Source organism: Alosa sapidissima, chromosome 2 (assembly GCF_018492685.1).
Source record: "Alosa sapidissima isolate fAloSap1 chromosome 2, fAloSap1.pri, whole genome shotgun sequence".
Classification (NCBI taxonomy): domain Eukaryota; kingdom Metazoa; phylum Chordata; class Actinopteri; order Clupeiformes; family Clupeidae; genus Alosa; species Alosa sapidissima.
In genome coordinates, this window is record NC_055958.1 from 19,852,263 (window position 1) to 19,876,071 (window position 23,809).

Genomic DNA, 23,809 nt, shown 5'->3' on the forward strand with positions numbered 1-23,809 from the left:
GTAAGTGAGACACTATATAAGGGTTTGCCATCATCGAGAGGTACATTATCCAGGAACACTAGCTTCAGTTGGCCCCTCAGGAGTTAAGGGTCTTCACAGTGCAGTGATGGAGGGGCAATGGATGGAGCTAAACCTGCTAGCTCATTGTTTTTAGAAGAATCTAAGGATAATAGTGTGCACTGAAAGGCAAACGAGATTTGTTGCAGTAATAAAGTGCTGCTTGACCAACTCTTTGGCCGGAATACAGTATAAGCATGCTTCACATGGAATGACATCGACTCGCCTGTCCCCCAGTTTCCCTCTCTTTCTCTGTGTATTTCTTCACTCCCCAGTTTCCTTCTCTTTCTCTGTGTATTTCTTCACTCCCCAGTTTCCTTCTCTTCCTCTGTGTATTTCTTCACCCCCTTCCCACTTCCTTTCCCCCTGTATCTTAGCTCAGATCCCCAGTGCATTCCTATCTAAGTACTCTCAGGCTATGGAGTAATGATGGAAAGTTCAGATCTCTGGACTAACGGCTCTTTTTGGTGACCGATGGACAACAATCAAGAAAAGATTAAAAGATAACAGTCCTCATTATAACAGTCCTCTTGAATTTCCTCTTGGGGATCAATAAAGTATCTATCTATCTATCTATCTATCTATCTATCGATCTATTAGGTGGCTTTTATAAATAATACAGTTATAGGCTCTTGAAAGATGTATGTACCATATAATCTGTACCCAACTTAAAATGTTTGAGAATATCTTTACTACCTCTAAATTAATTAGATCTAATACATAAGACCATTGTGTAGATTCCTAAAACAGTGATGGTAATCACAAATCCTGCTTACCCATTCAGTAACATGCTTATATCAGAGTGACTGTTTAATAAGATATTGGACATCAGTGTGATTATACCAGACCTTTTCATCTTTTCATTGTATTGCTATAGTCTCTTTACCACTCAGCTTTGCTCACTTCCATGGACTACTTGAGTCTCATTGAGTCTAGTGTTCTACACATCTTAATTCATTTGTGCAATTTCTTTTATTTTTGACATTTAAAAAACATCTAACTTTGTAAAGAAACCCACAGAGAGTATTTGTCATGTTGTGTTGAGTCATTTGTATTGCATATTTTTTTACAATAGCTACCTTGCTCTCTAACATCTGACGTTGTGTGCTTTAACCGCATGTTTGAGTGTCTCCAGTAGCTTTCAGTATGGTGCTCTCTAGCAGAGAAGGTGGAGATGTTCCCACTCTCACAGCCTCGGCTGGTGGCCTCACTAATTGACCCTTCGTCTCCAAAGCGGAGGCTGAGGCAGATTGCATCGGTCGCCGTCACTCAGCTCATCGGAATCCCTAAGGCAGGCGGAGGCTCCGGCCGCGCAGATAAGGTGAGTGGGCAAGCAGACTGCCACAGAGCAGACACCATCTCCAGTGGTCAGTGGGGGCTAATTGGTTTGAGCATGACGGGAACAGACCATTAGCTCTTGCACTCTGCTCAGGTGGCTATCTCCAAAGTGACTGTGGGTGGTGGAGGGAATTTTCTTTGTTGTAATACTGTTCTTTTTTCTCCCTCTCTCGGACATGCCTGAGAGCCTTCTCCATTCACAACGCTAAAGCTGTTGATTATCTGTGAGATCTTATAAGGCCATGATACAGTGATAGACAGGATAAAGTGACAGCTCAGCCTGCCATTTAATCACATAAGACATTTTTTGGGGATCACTGCCCTACACAGTAGATTAGTCAGCCTTTTTCTAATGCGGGACTTGCTGGGAGGACCTTGAGAAACGTTTATTAAAAATTCAATTACTTCTATTGTGGTTAAATTAGGTAGTTTAAATGGAGATTGACCCATATATCAGAAATAAAGGGATATGTCACTTCTGCACATATTTATGATGCACAGTGTGGTGAATTCAGAGGATTCAAGGGGTTTATTATTAGATCATATGATGGGATCAAGAAATTACTTTTTTGCCGAACTATCAAGCAAAATGGCAATGGGAAATGTGAAAGCAGTACAGTTAAAGGTTTTGATACCTTCACTTATTAAATCGGTGGTAAGAACGTGAATGTATTTTGTCAGATATAATGGTAAAGGAGTAGCCTAGTTCAACTTATTCTGTCACTGAAACACGAGTCTGACTCTGTGTGGGAGTATTGTAGCTGTTTTCCCCCACCATATTAGCGAATGATGGCCAGTTGTTTCTGGTCACAAACATTTTAAGATGAGTTAAAAAATTAGTTGAACATTTTCAGTTTTCAGTTTCTGATTAGTTTTCAGTTATGAGAAGTGCAAGCACAGCTAACATATTAACGGTTGTATGCGAATTTGTGTATTTCCTTGTTTTTAGGCTTGTGATCTACTCTGTGATGTGTGTATTGTGTGTACATTAAATGTATGTAGGCTATGTAATGTACTTTCACTCTTTCAAGGCAGTCATACTGTAAGTGCACGAGATAACAACTTGATGAAAATGCTGCAGAATGGAATGAACGATGACTAGTAAAGTAATGTTTTAGCACTTTAATACATGGTTAGAGAGTGTAACAAACAGAGTACTTTCTATACTATACTATACTATACTATACTATACTATACTATACTATACTATACTATGCCTTTGGCTTACAGTGGTATTATGCCCACTGTTTGTTTAACAGCTAGTACTGTAGCTACAACTTATTAAGATATTTTTTTGTGTGACATTTCTTCTGAGTAACATTTTTGTGTGTTTTGAGTGTGTGCAAAGAGGTGCGTAAAACCTAAGAGATAGATAAGATCTATGCAAAACCAAAGACAGGGCCTCACTAAAGATGGTAGAAAACTCATTCCAGCCGTTCATTTCAACTGCTCGTGCACAATTCACTCACTCTAAAAAAGCAGTGCATGGTCAAGCATCAAGACTCACATCAACAACAACAACAACAACAAACGTAATCGACCAGCAGATGGCATTGCTTCAGAAAAAAATCAAACAGACTCCTTCTCCTTTGTATGGGCAGTGTATGTGTTTGTGTATGTGTGTGTATGCATATTAAATCACCACACAACAAGCAGGTTTGTATGATGTGTACAAACTATAGAGAACAATTTCTATATCACCACTGTTCACTTAGATAGTCGCTGGATACTGGAGTATGCTATATACTTGCCTGTAAGCATGTAAATCTACATTGATAAGACTGAACAGCTATCATACTGCATACTGCTTAGCATGCACACAACACAGACACATACTGTATACACCAATAAGTTATACTCAGTAATTCAGCATAAAATATAAAACATTATTATTTATTGTTGGAAATAACAAATTATTAGTAAATAATAAAGTATTTCTCTTTGGTGTGATGGCTATAGAACATAATACCTAATCAAGTCATTATGATTGACTGATCTCGGTACAGAAGACGTCTCCAGTAGGCAGGGGCTGTGAACTGTACTCAGTCATTAGCTCTAATGCATCTAGTATTGTCACCCTGCAGGTGTCCTTGAATAATTAAATAGAGACAGCTAATTGTTAACACTTTAATATGCAGTGGCCAGGTAGGATGTATGAAATTGTTCAGTGATGTATAGTAGTGTACAGTAGCATGCTGAAAAAGTGTGTTTGAATGCCGTGGATTGAACACCCTGCTACTCACATTTACATCCACTCAGGGTTTACTAAGACACACCAGGTCCTCTCCTTATCAAACACATAGATAGTAACATGCAGCTAGTAAGTTCGAGCACCTCATTCTACAGTATGTGAGGGGAGTGACAGAGGTGTGGAGAAAGACTGCATTAATGTGGTGAGGCCTTTGTGTGTCTACTGTTTAACCAGTGACATTTACAGAGATGCAAGGAGACTGCATGCACAACTGCAAAAGGAAATGGTAGATTGTTGTCCCATTCTGAAGTATAAGGTAAAGCCTTCATTAGCAACAAAGTTAAGCTGACGCCCCAGATAAATGAAACCACAAAAGCACGTTTTCTTTACAGAGTAGTTGTTGAAAAAGGCCCTGAAGTGAAGCCTTTTGTTTTGGAAGCTGCCTCTTTGTGTGTTGGGACTGGGAGGGTTGACATCTGGTTTGTTTTTCTCTTGCAACACCAAGAGAATCTTAAAGAGATCAGACCTGCTTTAACAAATTTACAAATTAAAATAAATCTTAATTTAGTTACACATGTTTGACATCAATAGAGAGCAGATTTCTTTCCAGATGTATCTTATATCAGTCAAGTGTTATTTTTCTCCCCCTTTGAGTCGGAAAGATCTCATAATGATTCATATGTTGTATCCAGTCAAGAAAGCCACAGAGGTAAGTTACTGGAATGTGTTACAGTAGTTATATAATCCCTGTCATACATGCACAGCTCACGTCAGTGGTAGTGCATGTGGAACGGAAAAGTGTGCCCTAAACATACATATCATACAAATGTAATATGAATTTGGCCAAACAACAAATTGTATGCTCGTTTTTAAATTGTACAAGGTGGACACAGGCAAATGCATGATGCCAGGGCTCTAATCCAGAACAGATGTGTACCCAGGGTGCAACCTAGGGTGTTATGATCACCCCAATGTGGTTGCCTCACTGATCTCCATGTGACTGTCAGAGCTGTGACTCATACCAAGAACAGGCCAGCCGTACTTACAGAAAAATGTTACCCTTATGCTACAGTACCTCAGTCTCACGTGCCGTTGCTTTTATCAACCACAAAGATGAGATGATTTTGAGTGGAATTTGTTTCATTGCCAATAGGTACTGATGAGCAGACCCAGTACTTGATTGGCAAATGGATGTGGAATCCTAATCAAGCCATGTTTGTATTTCTTTCTAACTTTTTACAATGAGATTTGTGTTTGTTCTTACATAGCCTATAATACAGGAGTTTTCAGTAATGCCTGATAATCTTGATGTCAAACTTACGACATATTCTTTCCTGTTGAACTATCATTGCTGATGGGAAAGCTGCTCTTCACCTTCATGACACTCGGCGTTGAAGGAGTTTTCGCCGTGCTTTTGTGCTTTACTGGAGCTGCTGTAACTCCGTGAATAACACATCATATCCCATCTGCCCGTCACGTCTCTTTCGGTAAGCTCACCTCCCACACGGCACCCAGACAGGTGTGAGGTTAAAACCTGCCAAAACTCCAGAGCAAAGGACACAGGTTTCTCAACTGCCCACGGATCTTGTTTGGTTGCATGGGTTTAACTTTTTTCTTTAAAAAAAAAAGAAATGGGGGCTGGATGGTGTCTGTTGTCGAGGGGTGTGTTGGAACACAAAGCTGTGGTTTGGAGCACCGTGGTCTGTGTACAGACGGCAGGTGTTCAGCATGTGCACTCAACTTTGTGCACTGCTGCAGAGGGCTTTGGGGTCTTTTGACTCAACATTATATTTTACTGAAACTACTGTTCATCCATAATTTCAACGATTTGAACAAAAACATACAATTATGCTTAATTAAAACTTATGATGGCTGACAACTAAACATCAATGTTTTGATAAAAAATGAAGTAGCCTACTAGAAAAAAATATAATCAAACATTACTTGTGTTTAATAAAAGCTATAACACGGGCCTTCTCCAATCCACAATTAATTCATAATTATTAAGTCAGGATGGTAACTACAATATCATGCTTGTTTCTCTAATTAACAGTAACAAACTAATTTGTCTTGTAGTAAAAACAAAGTGCCTCTTTTATCTCCTTTGATTGACCTATGCTACCCAAATAATTTTGAAGATACTGTGAGCTACTCACAAAACTCACCTCCAATATAACTTTTTGTACAACGCTTTGTCAATCATGTTTGTTTTCATTTGTAAATCACACTTAAGTTCAAAGCATATGCTGTGCAGATCAGAGCTATTATATATAAAAAAATTTTTTTTTTAAAAACTAGACCTGTATCATTGCCATTTAATCATATTGTAAGTATTTAAAGTATTGCATCAGAAGATGTGTACACTTTTCATTTCTCCAGTACCGTACTTTCAATCAAAAATCTTTGCTGGAGATGGTAAGAGATAACCTTAGTGTAGGAGGCACATGATGACTCAAGTCTATACAAACTGAAAACCCAACCCTCTCTCTTATCTCCATGGCTAGACAAATGCACCCACCTTCCAGAAACACCTCGTGCCTACTTCTTTGAAAAGTGTTACCCTCTCATTTCCCTGCAGGATTTCCAGTAACCATGTTTCTCAAGCTCATCTTAAATATGAACAAAACTATTACGACCACAGGTGCTGTCACATTTAAACTCGGATTGAGTCAACATCAAGCACACATTATGAACAGCTGGCTGGAAAAGCAGTCATCCAAAATTATTTCCGCAAAACACAATGGATATTCATTTAACAGAGCACCTAAAGAAATTCCATTTCATTCTCTAGTGAAAGAAGCAGTGTTGAGGTCATCTGGGGATGACATGGCCTGTAACAAATCTAATTCACAATGCTGCTGGGCAAACAAATGGAGCAAGGTGTCCTTGGGCCTGTGTGGGCTCAGTGTCACAGTATGTGACAAATGAGATTTTATTAAAGCCTGCTCTTTTTTAAGAACTATGGGTAAGTGCTTTTTCACTTTATTATAGACTGACTTCAAAAAAAGAGTATGGAAATGTTAGATATTCCTCTGTCTATCAGTGTATCAGTTTGACTGACCTTCTACTGTATGTGTTTAACTGCCTAAACATGTTTTGTATATGAATGAATGGCGTGACAGTCATTTCATGAAATTGAGTTGAAATAGAATTGGCATCATAAAGAACACTAACACCTACCGTGAGATCACAGGAAAGAGAAACAAATTACAAACACATCTTCTGATGCAATATCTCATACTTTAATAAGCTATCATCCTCTGTATTAGAAGCTATACCTCTGAATAATTGTAGTTAATTCAGATCCTCTTCAATGCTTCAATACACTGTTTTATACCTACCCGCCTACCTACCTCATTTAGTATGGCCAGGAACAACGTCAACTAAGATTGACATTAGAAATGGAAACTGAAACAGTGGGCCCGTGCCACATCAGGGTCAAATCCAAGCCCCATCTCTTCCAAAGTTGGCTGCTCTTGGAACAAGCCATGGTAGCCATATCCATTTGGGAAATGTCTTTTGGCAGGTACTAAGGCCTGTAAGCTCTCAACGTTTCCCTGAAGCCTTGGACAGCAGAGATTCTGTTTCAGCCAGAAACAAGATGACACTGTTGTTGTCAGGATATTGCCATCTGCTCTCCATGGAGTGACTGATAACGGCGGCGAAGGAAGAGTTCCTCAGTTGCAGTGGGAGATGAGGGGTTGATGAGTTTCTGAGTTGGAGGTGTGCTCACATTCACACAATCAGGTCATGAATCCCACCTTGGTCGCCCAAAACCCAGACCCTACCCCAGAGATTCTATTTTAAACATAGTCATTACAGGGGAATGCAATAAAAAAGGAGCAATCTCCTGAGTGACAAATTTCCTTGACAGACTGGAAATGAATGAGTGGTTTGCCCTTCATTAGAGGAGCTGCCCTTGAAAGATGCCGTACATCAATATAATTCTTACTTTGCTGCCAGTGCACATCTATTTCCGCATAAAGTTTTGTAGGAGGCTGTCAGGATTATCAATATTGGGAATAGACCTCACTGCTCCCCAAGCGCCGCTGTTGATGCAGGCAGCTCACTGGGAACAAAGTATAACTATTGCAACACGATGCGAGGGTAGTTGTATTTCTTACACTATTCTATCAACACAGACATTTACATCGATTGTCTGGAATTTGCCTCGGGTGTACTTTGGAGTGGATAAGACTGTTTTTAGTGGCAAGCTAACACATACCGTTGACCTGCGAACTCTGCAATTAGAAGGACTGGATGAAACGTGTTGAAAACGGTCTCCACTGATAAATATCACACTTGCTTACTTGGAAAAGAGGTCCTATGTCCAAAATCCTGAACCACCCCTTTAAGGAATGAATGGTTGAGGAAGTGCTATTTAGCTAGATATGAGACATATGAGAACTGATGGCGAGAATGTGATACACAACAAGAGGAGACATTTGCATAGCAGCCTGTCTAATGTTAGTGGTGTGGGAGGACAGCAAACATACATGTCTCGGCCCAGACTCATCAGGCAACTCTTGTCCCCAATATCTCTCAAGCTGTGAAATACAATGCAGCCCCCACCCCCATCTCTCCCTCCATCTTGTGTCTGATTAAGATATGCAGTGGCGTGAGGATGAATGCCTTCGCACGCCTCTATAAGTCTCGCCTCTGCTCCCCGTCCTCGTCTCAGGCCCTGATGAGAGAGAGGGACCTGCTTCATCAGCATGCATAAGGACCCCATTCATCAGGGCTCACCCAGAGTCATGGCGAAAACAGTCTTGCTTCTAGGCTGCGCTACAGCCATTTCAGAATTTTAATGTGTTTGGCATACATGAAGGAGAAATGGAACATCAGTGGGGGAATAATACAGCCAAATTGTATTGCTGGAAGTAGAAATATCGGTTGGATTAGAATGAATAGAGAGGAGTAGTTTGCAAGCATTTCATCTTTAACATTGTGTCAAGCACTGCCACTGACTGTCTGTTTACAGTGTGCTTAAAGATTACTATAACTGATGACGTGAATCGATTTACGGTCAGATTACCTGCGTGAACTCTGTGCCCTCTCACTCACATTCTCAAAACTGACTCACCACTGCTCAGTCATTGTGTCGGGTATGACTGAAACATGGAAAAAACAAATGCCAACCAGTGTGGAGTGGATCTTGGGTGGATAGTGGTCAGTGGCTTGAAAGGTCCAACACTGCCATCTAGCAGTGTCAGCATCACATGGAATGCATTCCTTATCCTCTTGATGATGGTGACAGTGATGATAACAATAGTTGTTGTTGTTGTTGGGTTTTTTTTTGCAGATGTTATGTGTAGCTGTGGCAGTAGCAACAGAACAAACATTCACTTTGTGGAGTCAAAAGTGATCCATCTCCTTGTGGACAGAGGTAGTGATGTGTTCCAACAGTTTAGTTATTTTGCTCATTTGCTCATTTTGTCACCAGCTCTACACCCAAATACAAAAAGGAAATAAATATCTTTGACATGTGCAGATATCATGTGTTTAACATCACACGTTTTATTAATTTCAATGAATGAGAAATTCCCTCAAAAGCTGTCTGTGAATTAGATGCTTTCTGTAGGAAAATAAATGTAAATCGATATTGAAATATCAGAACAAGTGTAAACTTTCATTCTTATTAGCTCAAGATATTGGTTAGTCTTTCAGGAGGAAATGGCACTCTCCTTCAAAACATTTTGGGTTATTTCCCATCTTTGCGATGAAAACATTTCCTGTCAAAAAAAGTGCAGTGCAGTCACGGGCTGCACTGACAGCTGTAGCTTGATCTGCATGCTTGCATGTTCACTGAGTGCCAACGTCCTCCATCCTTCGCAAATATTGCACAAAATATCCAGCACCAAGTGCTCTGACCCAAGGGTGCTTGCCATCGTTTTCACTTGAGGTTTTTCAGTAGCCGTTCTCTTGCTTTTGAGCAGAAAGTGTTAATGACGCATGCTGTTTTTCATATGCATGGAAGAGTGTTATGAGAGGAAGCTCCTTTGCTCATGAGGATGATGGTTTTGACCTTTTCTATTTTTCTAATTGTTGTCTCTTAGTTGCATGTTACCACAATGTGCAAAGTATCCGGGTTACTGATAGCAACAGCTCCTTTACTTTACCATGCATCCTTTTGTTGCAAAGCATTATTTCAAAAAGTAAAAATGAAATACTTTTATATGCTGTGTTTGGAGGGGTTTCACGTAAAATCTTCAGAGGGTTTGCAAGACCATACAGTTGGCAAGGTTGAGTAAACTATATCTCAGAAGCTGCAGCATTGTAACTGTTTATATAAAAAATGTAAACTCAAATTAATATAATCCAATTATTATTTTTAGACAGCCATCTTAAAACAAAGAAAATGGAGAAGTGATTCAGACATTTTAGATACGTTCTTCTTTTTCTTCTATTTTTTCGTCATGTGGAGTAGGCTACAATTATTGCAAAGTAAATGGAATTCTAAATGGATAACGTCATTGAGATTTATATGATTAAACAAGCTTTTTGTTCTAAATGAAAAACATTAAAAGCATGGCAAACAACCCCCTGTGATGTCTGAGCCTTAATTAAAATAATAGAATCCATGAAAAAGAGACAGTAATTTCTCATGACGTATTTAAATTAATTTGATGTTTTTATGAAATGAGTGCCAGTATTGTCTTCTATGGAATATTTACTCCTCCATCATTATGACCTCAGTGCTAGCACATTGGTGGTCATGAACCCTCATAGGCTGATAGGGAATAGAATGTGTAAACGCTTGTTTGTGGTGCGTGGGCTCATGGGGCCCTAATTTGAATGCTGGGCAAATGTGCAGAGTTCTTGTGCCTGAACTAACAATATCATCTGGCGTGAGACATCTTTAGCTGAACTAACGGCATCATCTGGCGTGAGACATCTTTAGCTGAACTAACGGCATCATCTGGCGTGAGACATCTAATGGCATCATCTGGCATGAGACATCTTTAGCTGACACACCAATGTTTGTGCTTAGGATCTTTCTCATTGGCAAACAAATTTTGTGTAGTTATTGAGCAAACTTTAGTTAGACTTTAGATTTCACACTTTGCCTAACATTTAAATTAGGGCCCAAAGAGTCACGTCAACTTAGCCAATAACTACCCTTTTATGGTGTAGCACTTAGTGAAAAATGTAAATGCAATAATTAGGCACTTCAGTTGCCAATATCTTGAGGTGAGAAGGTGTGAACCGCACAAAATTTCACACATTTCATTACAACAACCACTAGATGCAAGTTTTGTGAAATTCTAGGATATTTCTATTTCTCTATCTAAAGAGGCGCTTCAGGCATTATGATTTGGTATGCTTACACCAAATTTTGGGTGCTTACACAACAAATGCCAAATTTCATGAATGCTATCCATGGGGGGTGCTGCAACTGGCATTACACACATTCACACATTCACACATACACACACACACACTCAGGAGGCCAGAGATGACTGGGACAACCTGCATGGAGTAAGCCCCACAGACTCCTAGGTTAACTATTGATAGACCCTATAAGGCCCCTATACCAATTCACAAAGGGACACATGGACCCCCAGTCTGAATGTTTGATTATTATACAACCCCAAAACAGAAAAGAATATCAAATGTTGAAAATGGAAATTTGACTATTTCATGGAAAATGTATGTTACTTTTTTATTTGATACCAGCAAAATGTTTAAAAAAAGTTGGGAGGGGTTATCAAAAAGCTGGAAAAGTTCTGTAATGATAAAGAAAACAAAAGGAGGAATATTTCACAACTAATTACAGTAACTGTTAACACAATTGAGTATGAAAAAGAGCATCCCAGAGAGGCAGGGTCTCTTAGAAGTAAAGATGTAGGGGTATTCATCACTCTGTGTAAACCTGTGTGCACAAATGATGAAACAATGTAAATGTAATGCTTCTTAAGATGCATTAAGCTTAAGATGGTGAAGTATTTGGGGAGTTCATTAGCCTGACGAGCCAGACCCACATCAAGATGTGGGGTCTGGGAACTTACCATTGGCACGGCTTAATCCGAGGGGTGGGATAAACGGTTGTCTTTCAAATTTCCTCTTCACAAAATAGGATAGCGCTACAACTCATGAGTCCCATGCATTTTCCCACCAGCGGAGCTAGTTGGCTAGTTGATAAAACTTTTGCCAATTTAAAGAAATCTTAACTCGAGTGACGATTCAAAGGCCGCTGTTCACCAGCAGCAGCATCCATCTTCTTTGTTTTCAAGTAGCAGGAAATTCACACAGAACCGTTGCTGACTCTATACACGATGTGATTGGCCTAATAGAAGTTTCATTTTTCCAATGGAGAGTTGCTAGACTACCCTGGCTGCAAATGACATTTGCTGCCGCTAGGGTGCGTCTAGATTTCTAGGCTAGAAGTTAATCATTTACAGGACATAATATTATCAAAACATTCAGAGGATCCAGAGAAATCTTTGCAAACAAGGGAAAGAGATGAAAAATGAATTGGATGGCCGTGGTCTTTTGGACCTCAGATGGCACTGCATCAACACAGACCTGTCATTGTATGGGCTCAGGAAAACCTCTGATAACCACTGTCTATGTGCACAGTTTGATACTCAATTAAAAAACTGAAGCCAAAATTGTGAACTGAGGTGACATGAAAAAAGCTCCTGTGGTTAGACCAATCAAAATTTGCCATTCTTTTTGGAAATCATGGGCTTATCTGGGCTAAAGAGGAGAGGGCCTATCCAAGTATCCAACCTATCCAACTTGTTTTAGTGCTTAGTACAGAATCCAACATATATGACATACAAGACGGCGGATTCCTAAAGAAACGCAAGCACCCACAGCATAAGTTTCTCTAAATGAGCTATGTACCAAAAGTTACATTTTACTGTGACTCGAAGAGCTGTAAACAGTGTTGTAAGGCTGCGTGTACAAATCCGCTTGGAGCTCCAGTGGAATTTTGATTTGCCCACGAGAATTCTCGGGCTAACCGTTCATGAGAAAGGTTGGGAATAAGCACCCACCAGCCCAGCACTAACCTCCGAGCGTGGTAAACAAAATCGGATATTTGAGGCAGTAAAAGCCCTGGTAAGAACCAAACTAGATTTCGTTCAAATCTCTAATCTCTAATGGTGGAAGTGTGCCTGGTCCTACAAGTAAGTACACAGGGTAGTTAAAGTCACTTGCTGCAGTTTGCATCAAGTTGGGGGGCCAAGAGGCTCTTGTGCCCAGGGTGCTTGATTTTACAATCCATCCATGTACTCTCTCTCTCTCTCTCACACACACACACACGCACATGTATAAACACAGAAACATATAATGATATCCATTAGGGTGCCACCAAAGTACCCATTCACTGTTGAGGTTTGAGGCAGAGCTGTAATCGCCTGTCCATTGCTGTCATGCTTCAAATCATTGGGATGCCCGTGTTTTGTCACTCAGGCAGTGTTGTAATGTAACGGAGTGAACAGGGTGGTGAATATAACGTCATACACCCGTGGCCGTATTTGCAAGAAATGTTTCTGTATATCGGCTACCTGCCCTAGCGGCCTGTGAAAGGCTATTTATCCATGGAGTTGTCTTCAGTCCACAAAGAGTAAGACTGAATCAGGCCCGGGGTGGGTAATCGGGAGAATTCCCGGTGGGCCGATTCACTTTTGGGCCGGTCTAGGAAACAAATATTGACATTTGTCACGTTAGTCTATCTTTTCTTAAAGTAGGACACGTTCCGCATTCTGTGCATGACACCAATGCAATGCCTCTGCATGGGTTGTAGCCTATGTGAGGGAGTTCTCCCCTCCCAAAAAGAGTTGGTTGGGTCCATATAGCCAAGCCGGCCCTACAGTAGACACAAGCGTCAAGAATGATGGAGGGTAGAAAGAGGCCAGGAGAGACTGAGCAGCAGATCAACCAGTCGACCACTGAAAATGATGAGCCCGAAATTAGTGATGAGGAGGCCATGACTACAGGGACAAGTAGAGAGGATAAATTAAAGTTATTTAATGTAAGAAAGAGCAATTACCCTACATGATAAACCTATGCCTTGTTTGCTCAGAAGAGGGTGTAGTAAAGGAGTAGGCTAAATCACCAAACAACAATAATGCCTACCCATGCAAAAAACATGTAGCCTAAACATTAGTTCAATATGCCTCTTTGTGGAAGCATGGGATAGGCTACATTTCAAAGGCTTTCTTTCTTTCTTTCTTTCTTTCTGTTTTGGTAACTTGTGGAATAGTGGAATATTTTTTGTTAACTTCTCAGTTGAAGTGAATTATTATATAACCTTTACACATTTGTTGAACCATGGTACTAATAAAAACTACAGGATAGTAAGAGCTGAAATGTTGCTTAATTTATCCAATTTCCACCACTATGGTCGGTCTTGGGCCTGAAACTCCCGGGCACTGAATTCTGGCAACTTTGAAAACCAGCTTCTTTTGAAGATGAACAGACACCTTTTCAGTTTCAACTAATGACTGGCATATTAGTAGCTGCTGGACATAGGTGGCCTGTGTGTGTGTATGTGAGTGACGGTGACCTGGGGAGTAAGCCCTAGAAATGCTCATGCCACATGACCAAAATGTTCTCCCTACAAGCAGGTCATTTTTTTTTGTGAAAGAAATAAGTTATTTATTTTTCATTTCAGAGAATTGTGCCTAAAAAGTCCTAGAAAAAAATGTGATTTGATTTGATGAGTGAGATTGAGAAGATATGGGAACCCTGAATATGCTTTATGCTTTACTATAAGAAAGCCAAAATAAAGTTTACAATAAAAGTTCAAAATAAAACCGCTTGCTTTTTACTTTTTACTTTTACTTCAAATACTTAAGTACATTAAATATCAGAAAATTACTTTTGATACTTAAGTACAGTATATATCAGATAATTTAAGACTTTTACTTAAGTAATATTCTAAAAGGCAACTTTCACTTCTACCAAAGTCTTTTTCTAGTACGATACTTGTACTTTTACTCAAGTATTGCTTTCTAGTACTTTATACAACACTGCACTCAGGGAGTGCTCTGTGGTTGGCTGGCTCTCGGTGACTAAGAAAAATATTGTCAGATAGTGTGATGCCGGTGGTCACCTGGGCTCAGTGGCGACAGGATAAATTAGCATTTGTGGTAGGGGGGCTGATGTGGATGTTTAACTGCCAGGATAGAGATGATAGCCTGTCTATTATGGGGCAAAACAAGTGGATACTTCAGTTGAACAGAACAACAGCATGTAAAGGAAAAAGAGAATCCAAGGCACTCGTCTTTTGAAAAATATAAACAAGGCCTTTATTTTAATGGCTATATCATGACTTCAACCTTTAAAAACAAGTGAACTGAGCTTTTTTAAATAAAAAGTGTGGGGTTTAAGTATAATTTGGACAACAGTACAGCAAAACAACAGTGGCTTTGTCTTAAGATTAAACCCAAATGCAGCATGAGTTCTGTTACTCTGGAAAGAAAGCTCAACTCAGCCAATATGTTCGCTTATGCATGAGGTCAGGATGTATGGCGGAATTAAATTAGGTAACCTATGGCCCTTCTGCAGTAGGGCACCTGTTCAAATGCACCAGAATACTGGAAATTACATGTACTCAGTTGAAAACATTATGGGGGAGGAACCCCAGACCCACGCTAAAATGTCCCACCCACATTATTCTTTCTACGCCCATGGTCAGAACCAACATAGAACCATACAGAAGCAGCAACCCAGGCACTCCAGATAAGTGATAATGGAAGGAAGCAATAGAACCTTTCCCCCTTTCCCCTTCCCTTAATGTGGAGCTATGCCTCTCAATCCAGCCAACTTCAGCTTTCAACTTTGGGCAAATCAGGAGGCAACACGTCACTCCATTACGACGTCCCTAGCAGAAATGATATCCCAACAAAGATGATACCCACACTACCATTCATCTGTTTCTCAATATAATTCAGTTTTGATACAGCTGGACCGATGTCATAAAAACAGTTGCTAATGATATTTTCTTCCAGAAAAATGAATTACTTTGCAAATGTGTACATATACCAACAGCTTGATTTGAAGATGTTAACTTAAAGATGGCCTTAATCAGTGTATTTGTCAGTTTTCATTAATGTCATCACAGAGGCCTTTGACTGATGACACAGGCGGGGGGGGGGGGGGGTCATGGAAACCCCAAACACAGGTGGTGTTTTAGCTGAAGCCATGGAATAAAGAGAGAGAGACACAGAAAGAGAGAGAGAGAGAGAGACAGAGAGAGTGAGAGAGAGTAACCTGGGGAGAAGAGGGGGTTGGAGAGGGAGGGGTTGCTTAACGGTTTCTCCTCCACTTCAAACAGTGCGTGTGAGTGGTGGAAACTTGGTGGAGCGCATAAGCGATTGCCATTGATGGGGACCACACTGCGTATCAAGGGTTGATGGTGTAAAGTAAACAGACACGTAAGCACTGAGTGTGAAAAGATGCCATGCAACAACACAACTCTGATGTGACCTAGAAAATATATAACACACCTGTGATTTTTTAGGCCTTTCGGCTTTGAATTAACTTGGACATAGCCATTAAAAGTATTGTATAGTGCTTAAAGCATCATTGAAAAAATAAACTAGTTTTTCTTTCATCACTTGATACTGCACTTCAAGGTTTCACAGAAACTGTGACATATAATGGAAATTACATATAATGTGTCATAGAATCAATGAAAACAGGCAACTGTAAATGATAGAACAGACGTAACACTGGATCAAATGGCCATGAGAAAGACAGTATGACTGATCTCTTTCTTTGTTTTGTAGTGATTCTACCAGAAAAAAGTCACACTGATGGGTATCAGTCATCATGATGTTTTGTTTTTAAACGTATGGCAGCATATAGTGACATGGTGTACAAGCCCAGGATTTATGAGAACACGCCATTGCTGATGTTTTGTTAATGCGCTATACTAAATAAAACTGACTTGACTTGACTTGACTTAATGCCTACTTAGATCTGTTTATGTAAGGATGAGGGGGAAACAGTTGACTATGGAGTAAATTTGACTTTGTTTTGATCTAAAAAGAAGAACCATTTCTTATTTATCCCAAAGAAGATGCTCCTTTAGTTCTGACTACACCATAACAATTACTGCAAGCATGCCATTTGTATTCTCTGAAATTGTGGCCAGGTCCACTATCCTGGTTTCCTGGTTTACCTGGTATCCAGGTTTTCTGGCAGGTGGGTAACTTGGTCTTTCATCCATTTTGGATTTTGCATCACTTGTCGACATGGACTGACTCAAAAATGTCTACACATTCATCAGCTATCTCGGTGACAAATAAGCAAAGCTAAGCAGCAGTAGGAATGGTTCTTCATGACCTGAGTAAAGTTTTTTCAAGCTAAATGTTAATGTGGGTGGGAGCTAATAGACACCATTTGCTTGTTTTATGGGTGAAAAGGGGTGTCATCTGTAGACTGTAGATGAATTTTTAAAATGATAAACCTCAACTTTGTCATATAAAATTATACTTAAACCCCACACTGAGAACCACTGATCTAATCTAATGCACTTTTTGTCAAATTCAGAAAATTGCTCCTCAATGTATATCTGCCCATTCTGTGTGCTGGACCTTTTACCAGAACTGTGTATTTTTTAAGTATGAAATGAGGCATCATGTGTGTTTGTGAAAAAGTAAGTGCACCTATTCCGTAGCTGTCTCTCTCTCTCTGTTTGTGTGTGTGTGTGTTGGAGAAAGATCATGTGTGTGTAAGTTAAATTTAAGTTATCACAAAGGCCAATTTTATATTTTAGCCATCCTAACAAGATGACCTGTATTGGTTCCAAGTAGGTCATGCAAGATTTGCCATTTACTGACCACAAGAGGGAGTCTTACAGAATAACCTCACTTACCTGTAAAACAATGGCATTCATGATGAAATTGACATGTGGTGCCTGTCTGATAAAACGAGCGTTTTAACCCATTGTATGACATTTTCAACATGTGTTTTCCACATAAAAAAACCTTCGTTGGTTCAGTTAATACTTCTCACTCTTAGAAAGTGTTTTGCAATTAAATAGCTTATTCTGCACACACCAGGGTGAAGGGTGTTCCCTCCCAATGTTGTAAAATGTGCAACAAGTGTGGAGGCCTTGGGGTCTTTTACCCGTCTTTGAAAGGTTCTCCGACATACAGTTCTCTAGAATAACCCACTGAGGATTCCTCTGTAAACTTAAGACTTACTGATGTATCTTACATCTTACATGTTATATAACAATAATAATAGGTCCTTGTCTTTTTTGTGTATATTGTGTGGGACATTGGTCTAATGTGTAAAAAGTAGGCTATAACAAACCATTGAATATCAAAAGTGGGTGTAATATTCAGTATTACAATAAATAAACTCGTAAAATAAATGTCATTAACAATGTCAGCGATGGTAACATCAACCTTTAAGTCCTGCAATCGATTGCCGAATGCAGATATTAGGCTATAGCTTTCGCAGAGGGATCCGTTTCTCTGCGCTAGACCAAGTTACCAGAATAGCTTCTCTGCATGCTATCTGTGCTTTCGAAGATGGAGGAAGTAAACGAAGGAATAACTGCAGCAGTTGAAAAATACGTTACAGTTCAGCTTTACACAGCAGTGCTGGCGAGTGTGCAAAATGCTTGAGATGTCTCGCGCTAAAGTGACGACCGGGAAGGTTCCATCCCAGCGTTGAGGTAAAACAAACATGCAAACAATAAAATAAGAATTCATACAAGGCAATGTGGGAATTACCAGTATAAACGAAAACAGTTATCACAAGTGAATTATGATTAGAAGGTTCGCGAAGTCTATATTTTAACTGTGACAAGTAACCCGAAAGCACGTAAAACGGGACTGCAGTATCGTGTCAGCTTTACAGACAAGTGCGTCGATAAATGACTTGCGCTCTCAAGTGACAGGTGAAGAAATGCTTATCGGATCACTTGTTGCTACAGAAGGATTGCAGTGGTGGATACAAAGTTGAGACTGCGGCAATGCGCATTGTAAGTACAAATCTTCCATTGTATCCTTCAGACCTTGGATCTATTTATCTTTGCTGAAATTATTTGGTGGATTTGGAGGGGGGTAAATTGATACCCTGCCATATTATGGTAACCAATCCATGTTCATTACGCCAAAGAGCTTACTATTAAACATGTTAGGTCAATTAATCTTGGTGTTACATAAAATGGCTGTAGTTAGGGTAGGTTCGAATATCATTGAGTCTACCATTGTATCGACCTATGAACCAACTGATGAAATCCCAACTCCTTTTCTCTGCTGCAAATAGGCAGGTCCCTCTCCCTTACTTTGCCTAATTCCTTAGAAACCGGTGGATCAGGTTTATTATTTTTTTTCTTCCATTTTCCTAGATTGTTTCGGTGTTGTCGTCAACTGACCGTCTTGGGATCACTACTGAGTTTTCTCGCAAGACATTTTCTGAAGAATAGATTCAACTGAGGGCATTCTCTGTTGAAGTAGTCTACATGCAACAGGTGTGGGGTCGTATGTGAGGTGGAAAAGTTGATGGGCTATGCAAAGGAAGTACAGACGTAGGCTACTCCAGGAGTAAACGTGCTCCTTAACTCTTTTAGTCTACTTTTGGTGCAAAGTCTCCTCCTATCGCTCCCTGTAAAGACGAGCTTGAAACTCTTGCGTCGTTCATATTATCTGAACCTTTCTATAGGAAGCCAAAAATATCTAGGATCATACGAAGCATCCCTCGAGGTTTTCGCTCGTCCATTTAACTCGAATTAGAGGGGCCGCTCAACAGTTAGCCCTTCAGGGGACCCGTACAGGTAAAGACAGTTCAACAGTTCATTTGACAACTCTTGCCATCTGTTTGTCTTTTGTAGTCGATTAAGAGATTCATATGCGAAGTTCTTTCTTTCTGTCTCTCTGCTACTCTCGGTGTATTTCCCTCTGTGAGTGTGTGTGCATTCAAGATAACTTACAAAATATGTTGTCCAATACCTGAGCAAACTTAGGCCTACTATACTTTATGGATACAGTGTTTACATGGCCGGTTAATTAAGCCAAATCTGTGTTTTTACAATTACCCTATTATTATTTTATGGTAGAAAATCGTCTAACAAAAAGTCTTTACATAGCCTACTGTACCTAAGGTCGAGCTGTCTTCTACCAATAGAGCTCAGCCATAAGTCCTATCTGAATTAACTCATCACAGCACGTGGATGCTGCACTTTTTGTTTGTATCAGTTTGATGTCAATAGGCCTAACCAACGTTCATTTGTCAAATGCATCTGTCATTAGCTCTTGACAATAGTGGCTGCTGAACATTAAATCATGTCATGTAGATGTTCTGATAGTTCCTTAAACACTGATGTTAATCCACTCTGTACTGAATATGAGCCTACATTGTTGACAGGAAGTCAGAACAATGATACAACCAAAAATAAGCAAGAAAGCTTTTGAATTTCATCAGTTTCCATGTTAATCTCATTCTGATGTGTTATCCTCCTACATAGTATGACAAATTGGCTTCCAAATAAAAAACAGTAAATGATTTTCAATGACCTCACACTAAAAAAATCTTTATGTTTATGTGGCATCAAAATGTATGAATTGTAATTGGTGGAATATTAGATGCAGGTCTGAATAGATGATGTAGGCCTAGGACTACTATTAAACAAGCGACTGTTCATTGAAACAAATACCCCAGGGATGATAGCGAGTGACCCAAGACATATTTGCATTTCCAGGCCAAAAATGACTAATTTTGTGAAATGTGAAGTTACTGTATGTCCTTACTGAATATAAGAAACGGTAGTCCTATAGGCCCAGCCTGGTAGCCTACTCGTTTGACTTGGTTTACTGCTGACATCTGACTATTGCAGGCCTGGTTCTTATCTTAGCAGTACTTCATGTTGAAGTGCATCCTTTTCACAGGACCTTTTAACCATTTCAAGAAACAAGACCATGTATTTATGTATCGCTTGAATCATGATTTGGTTGCTATATGTGTTACTTCTCTTACATTCTACGCTTTTGTTTGAGGAACAAGGCACTTGACACTTGTGACAGTTCAGTTCAGTCAATAGCGGCTAAATATCCTAGTGACGTTTTGATTCAAATGGCAATTTCAAATGTTGATACCATTTAATTATACTTTTGCAAAAAATACATATGTTAAAAGAATATTTATGAATATGTTGAATAAAGAATATGTTGCGATCAGTAATAAAGAAAATAAAAACAGAAAATAATTATAAATATAATTTCAATGAATTATTTGGGAATTATACACCCATTTTCATTCCTGATTCTTAATCAGTTACGTGATGATAATTTGTAGTATGCGAATCAAATGAAGTCGAACTGACATTTTGTAGTGAAAAAGTGTTTGACTTGAAATTACATCATGACAATTGTCTTCACTTTAGCAACTTTGCTTTTATTGATCTGTGGAAGTGAGCCTATGGTTGGTTGTAGATGTTTGTGGGTGGTTAGCAAACACGGTCTCCTTTTCAAGGGGCCCAGTGTCAGAAGTTCCACTCTAAATGGATGTCTTCCTTTCTTCCTACAGTCCTGCCCAATGACTATGGAGACGGAGACATCAGATGGATATCTTACTAGTAAGTTCCTATTTTCATTGTCATATACTCCAATGTTCCTAATGAATTGATTCAAAATCTTTATATCTGATATGTAGGCATATTAGTTGAAATGTATTAGTGGTCCACGCAATTGGGCGGTGCTAATTTCTTTTCCACGTAAACACAAGTAAATTCTCTACTCATTTCCTTTGCAGTTTCGTTTTTTTCTCTTAAATGCTCCACCAGATGTATATCTTTCAACCTTGTTTAGGAGGAACTACAATACTTCCTTTTTTCAATATGCATCACTGGCATAAACTTGTATTGTAATGTTCTAAATTGGCTCCCACCTCAATAATCAATAGTACAGTAATACAGTAAGTAGTAATAGATGGACAAAGATTCATGATGTGGTATTGTAAAATGTACCTTGGATGCTTCCAGTGGAGTGGTAGAGTAATAGTTGTATACTGTAGGTAATAATGTGGCAGCCACAGAGAAAGTCAATATTGTCATGATTATGAAGCTTTTATCATGTTAAGTTGAAAACAAATGAAGCGGATTAATTGCATGAAATGTGCTGTATGGACATGGGAGTAGGTTTCTTAACAAATAATTTGCTGTCCTTAACAAGTCCCTGGATAGCTGCATTTGCATGGTGTGATTGCTGTTGTGTACTCATTGAGCATGTTCTCCTTTATGGTCATGGTTGGTAAATATGATGTGATTTTAATGCACACTTATACTTGAGGGAACTATAAGGGAAGGGTGGCTGAATTAGTGCTTTAAGTGTAATTTTGACTTTTACATACATATGCATATGATGCAATTTTTCTGTGCAACTAATATATTGTGTAATATTGTATGTTATACGTAAACTTAATATTTCTCAAACTATGGAAAAAACAGATATTTAGAAATCAACCGTTTGAAAGAGTGTAAAGTGGTGTGTGCATAATGTGGAACATCTCGGTGCAGCTGATTGCCTTGTTGCACTGCTATGATAGGAGAAGAGACACATGTTGCACTCCAATCCTGCAAATGACTGTAGTATACTCTTGGCTTCCCTAGAGATTTCTTATCTGGATAGTGCTACAGTACCAGGTGCTTTGTGGTACCTTCCCAGCCGCTTGCTCCCCCACATATTCCCTCAGATGGAACGTACTGATAAAACGTTTTTGTTTTTAAAATTCTTGCAGGTGTCTTGGAATGTATTTATTTATTTAGTTAGTTATTTAATTCAGGAGAACCCACAATTGACAAACCAACACCATTTTAATAATTGTGATCAGAAAATATGATTACTTGCATACTAGAGTGGGCTTGAAGTGTGTGTGTGTAATGTCGTGTTTTGCAATGATCCTTTAGTTTCTTTAATTATGACCATATCTGGGATGACTTCCATGACCAAAAGACATATAAGTATGTTTTGGACACCTTGCAGTATAGATCACATACTTTGGTTGTTATGAAACTCAAACACGTTTTTCTGCATCAACTACTATGCAGTTGGTTCCCTTTATGAACATTTCCACATTTTACCAGCATAGTACTGGTCCTCTGCTAGGTCTGATTCGGTCTCCCTCTGTACTATACTGTGTAGAGTGCCTGGGCTTGATATGACCTCTCCATTTTTTATCAAGCGTCATGTTCAAGTTCCTATGACCTTATTTGTACAGTACGGAGACTGTGCTGTAGTTTGTATTTGATACAGAGGGATAATCTGGAGGTGTGGGGCCTGACAGGAAAAACCTGATTTGCACTCCTATGTTGTGTTCTCAACATGCCACAACCAATCGGTGGTTCCTGTAGAAAGCAGTTTTCTACTGTTCTCCATCCAGCCATGGCAATAACTTCATTGAACTTTTTTTTATCTCCTCCAAACCTTTCACTGGTCAGTATCCGTTGATAAATCTGTGCACTTCATGGTGAATATGCAGACTGAGAAAAATTAAAAAAAAATGGAGGCTATAATTATCTGTCATGAAATACGGTCAGTCTCTTTAACAGGAAACATTGAAGATAATATAGATAGTTAAAAAAAAGTGGTTTAGTATCTCTCTCTCTCTCTCTCTCTCTCTCTCTCTCTCTCTCTCTGTATTTTGGCCACCAACGCATGGAAACATGGGTTTCAAGTTGTATCCAGTCTCTGGCTGGTGTCCATATTGACTCAGTCCTGGAGCAGAGTGAATCATCTTGATTCTTACTCAGCAGTCTCCAGGGTCAGACCCATAGTCACTCCTGTAGTCTCCGTCGGGCCTACGGGTTCTCAGCCTGCATCAGCATGGGGGCAGTGGATTTCTCAATATTATCCGGATGCCGTGCCTCGCGCCTGGCTCTTATCAGAGCTTCAGTCAGTCAACTGAGTTGGAGATGAAGACAGGCAAACAACAAAGTAGGTGTAATGACTGAAACCCCACTGAGAGGTGGACTGAGAAAAGTGCACAGAAAGAGAGAGGGAGGGGTGTCAAGCTGGAGCGTGCGTGTATACTGTCTGTTCCACACAGACGTCTGTATCCAGGCCTTCACTGCTTGTGTTGTCGGGCTTCTTAGAGATACTGTGGCTGTATGTTTTCTCTTTTTGTGATATCAATAAAGTGCATTTGAAAAGGGAGCTAAAGGGGATTAGAACAAGCGAAAGAGACAGAGAGAGGGTGAGAAAGAGAGAGAGAGACCGTAATCTATAACACCTTCTGCTGGGAGTGAAAAAAAACCAA

The 23,809-nt window shown here is 39.6% G+C and overlaps 1 protein-coding gene across 7 annotated transcripts in view; it reads left to right on the top strand.

Moving 5' to 3' along the window:
* The first annotated feature begins 4,777 nt into the window (after window positions 1-4,777).
* Window positions 4,778-23,809, top strand: part of ikzf2 (IKAROS family zinc finger 2) — a 34,792-nt gene continuing 15,760 nt past the window's right edge. The window contains exons 1-2 of one of the 7 annotated variants that reach the window (XM_042081747.1): window positions 4,778-5,073; window positions 21,083-21,131. In XM_042081747.1, the coding sequence (XP_041937681.1) occupies window positions 21,092-21,131 (40 nt within the window). In that variant the 5' untranslated portion in view covers window positions 4,778-5,073; window positions 21,083-21,091. The other 6 variants (XM_042081746.1, XM_042081748.1, XM_042081742.1 and 3 more) reach the window with 6 other exon arrangements.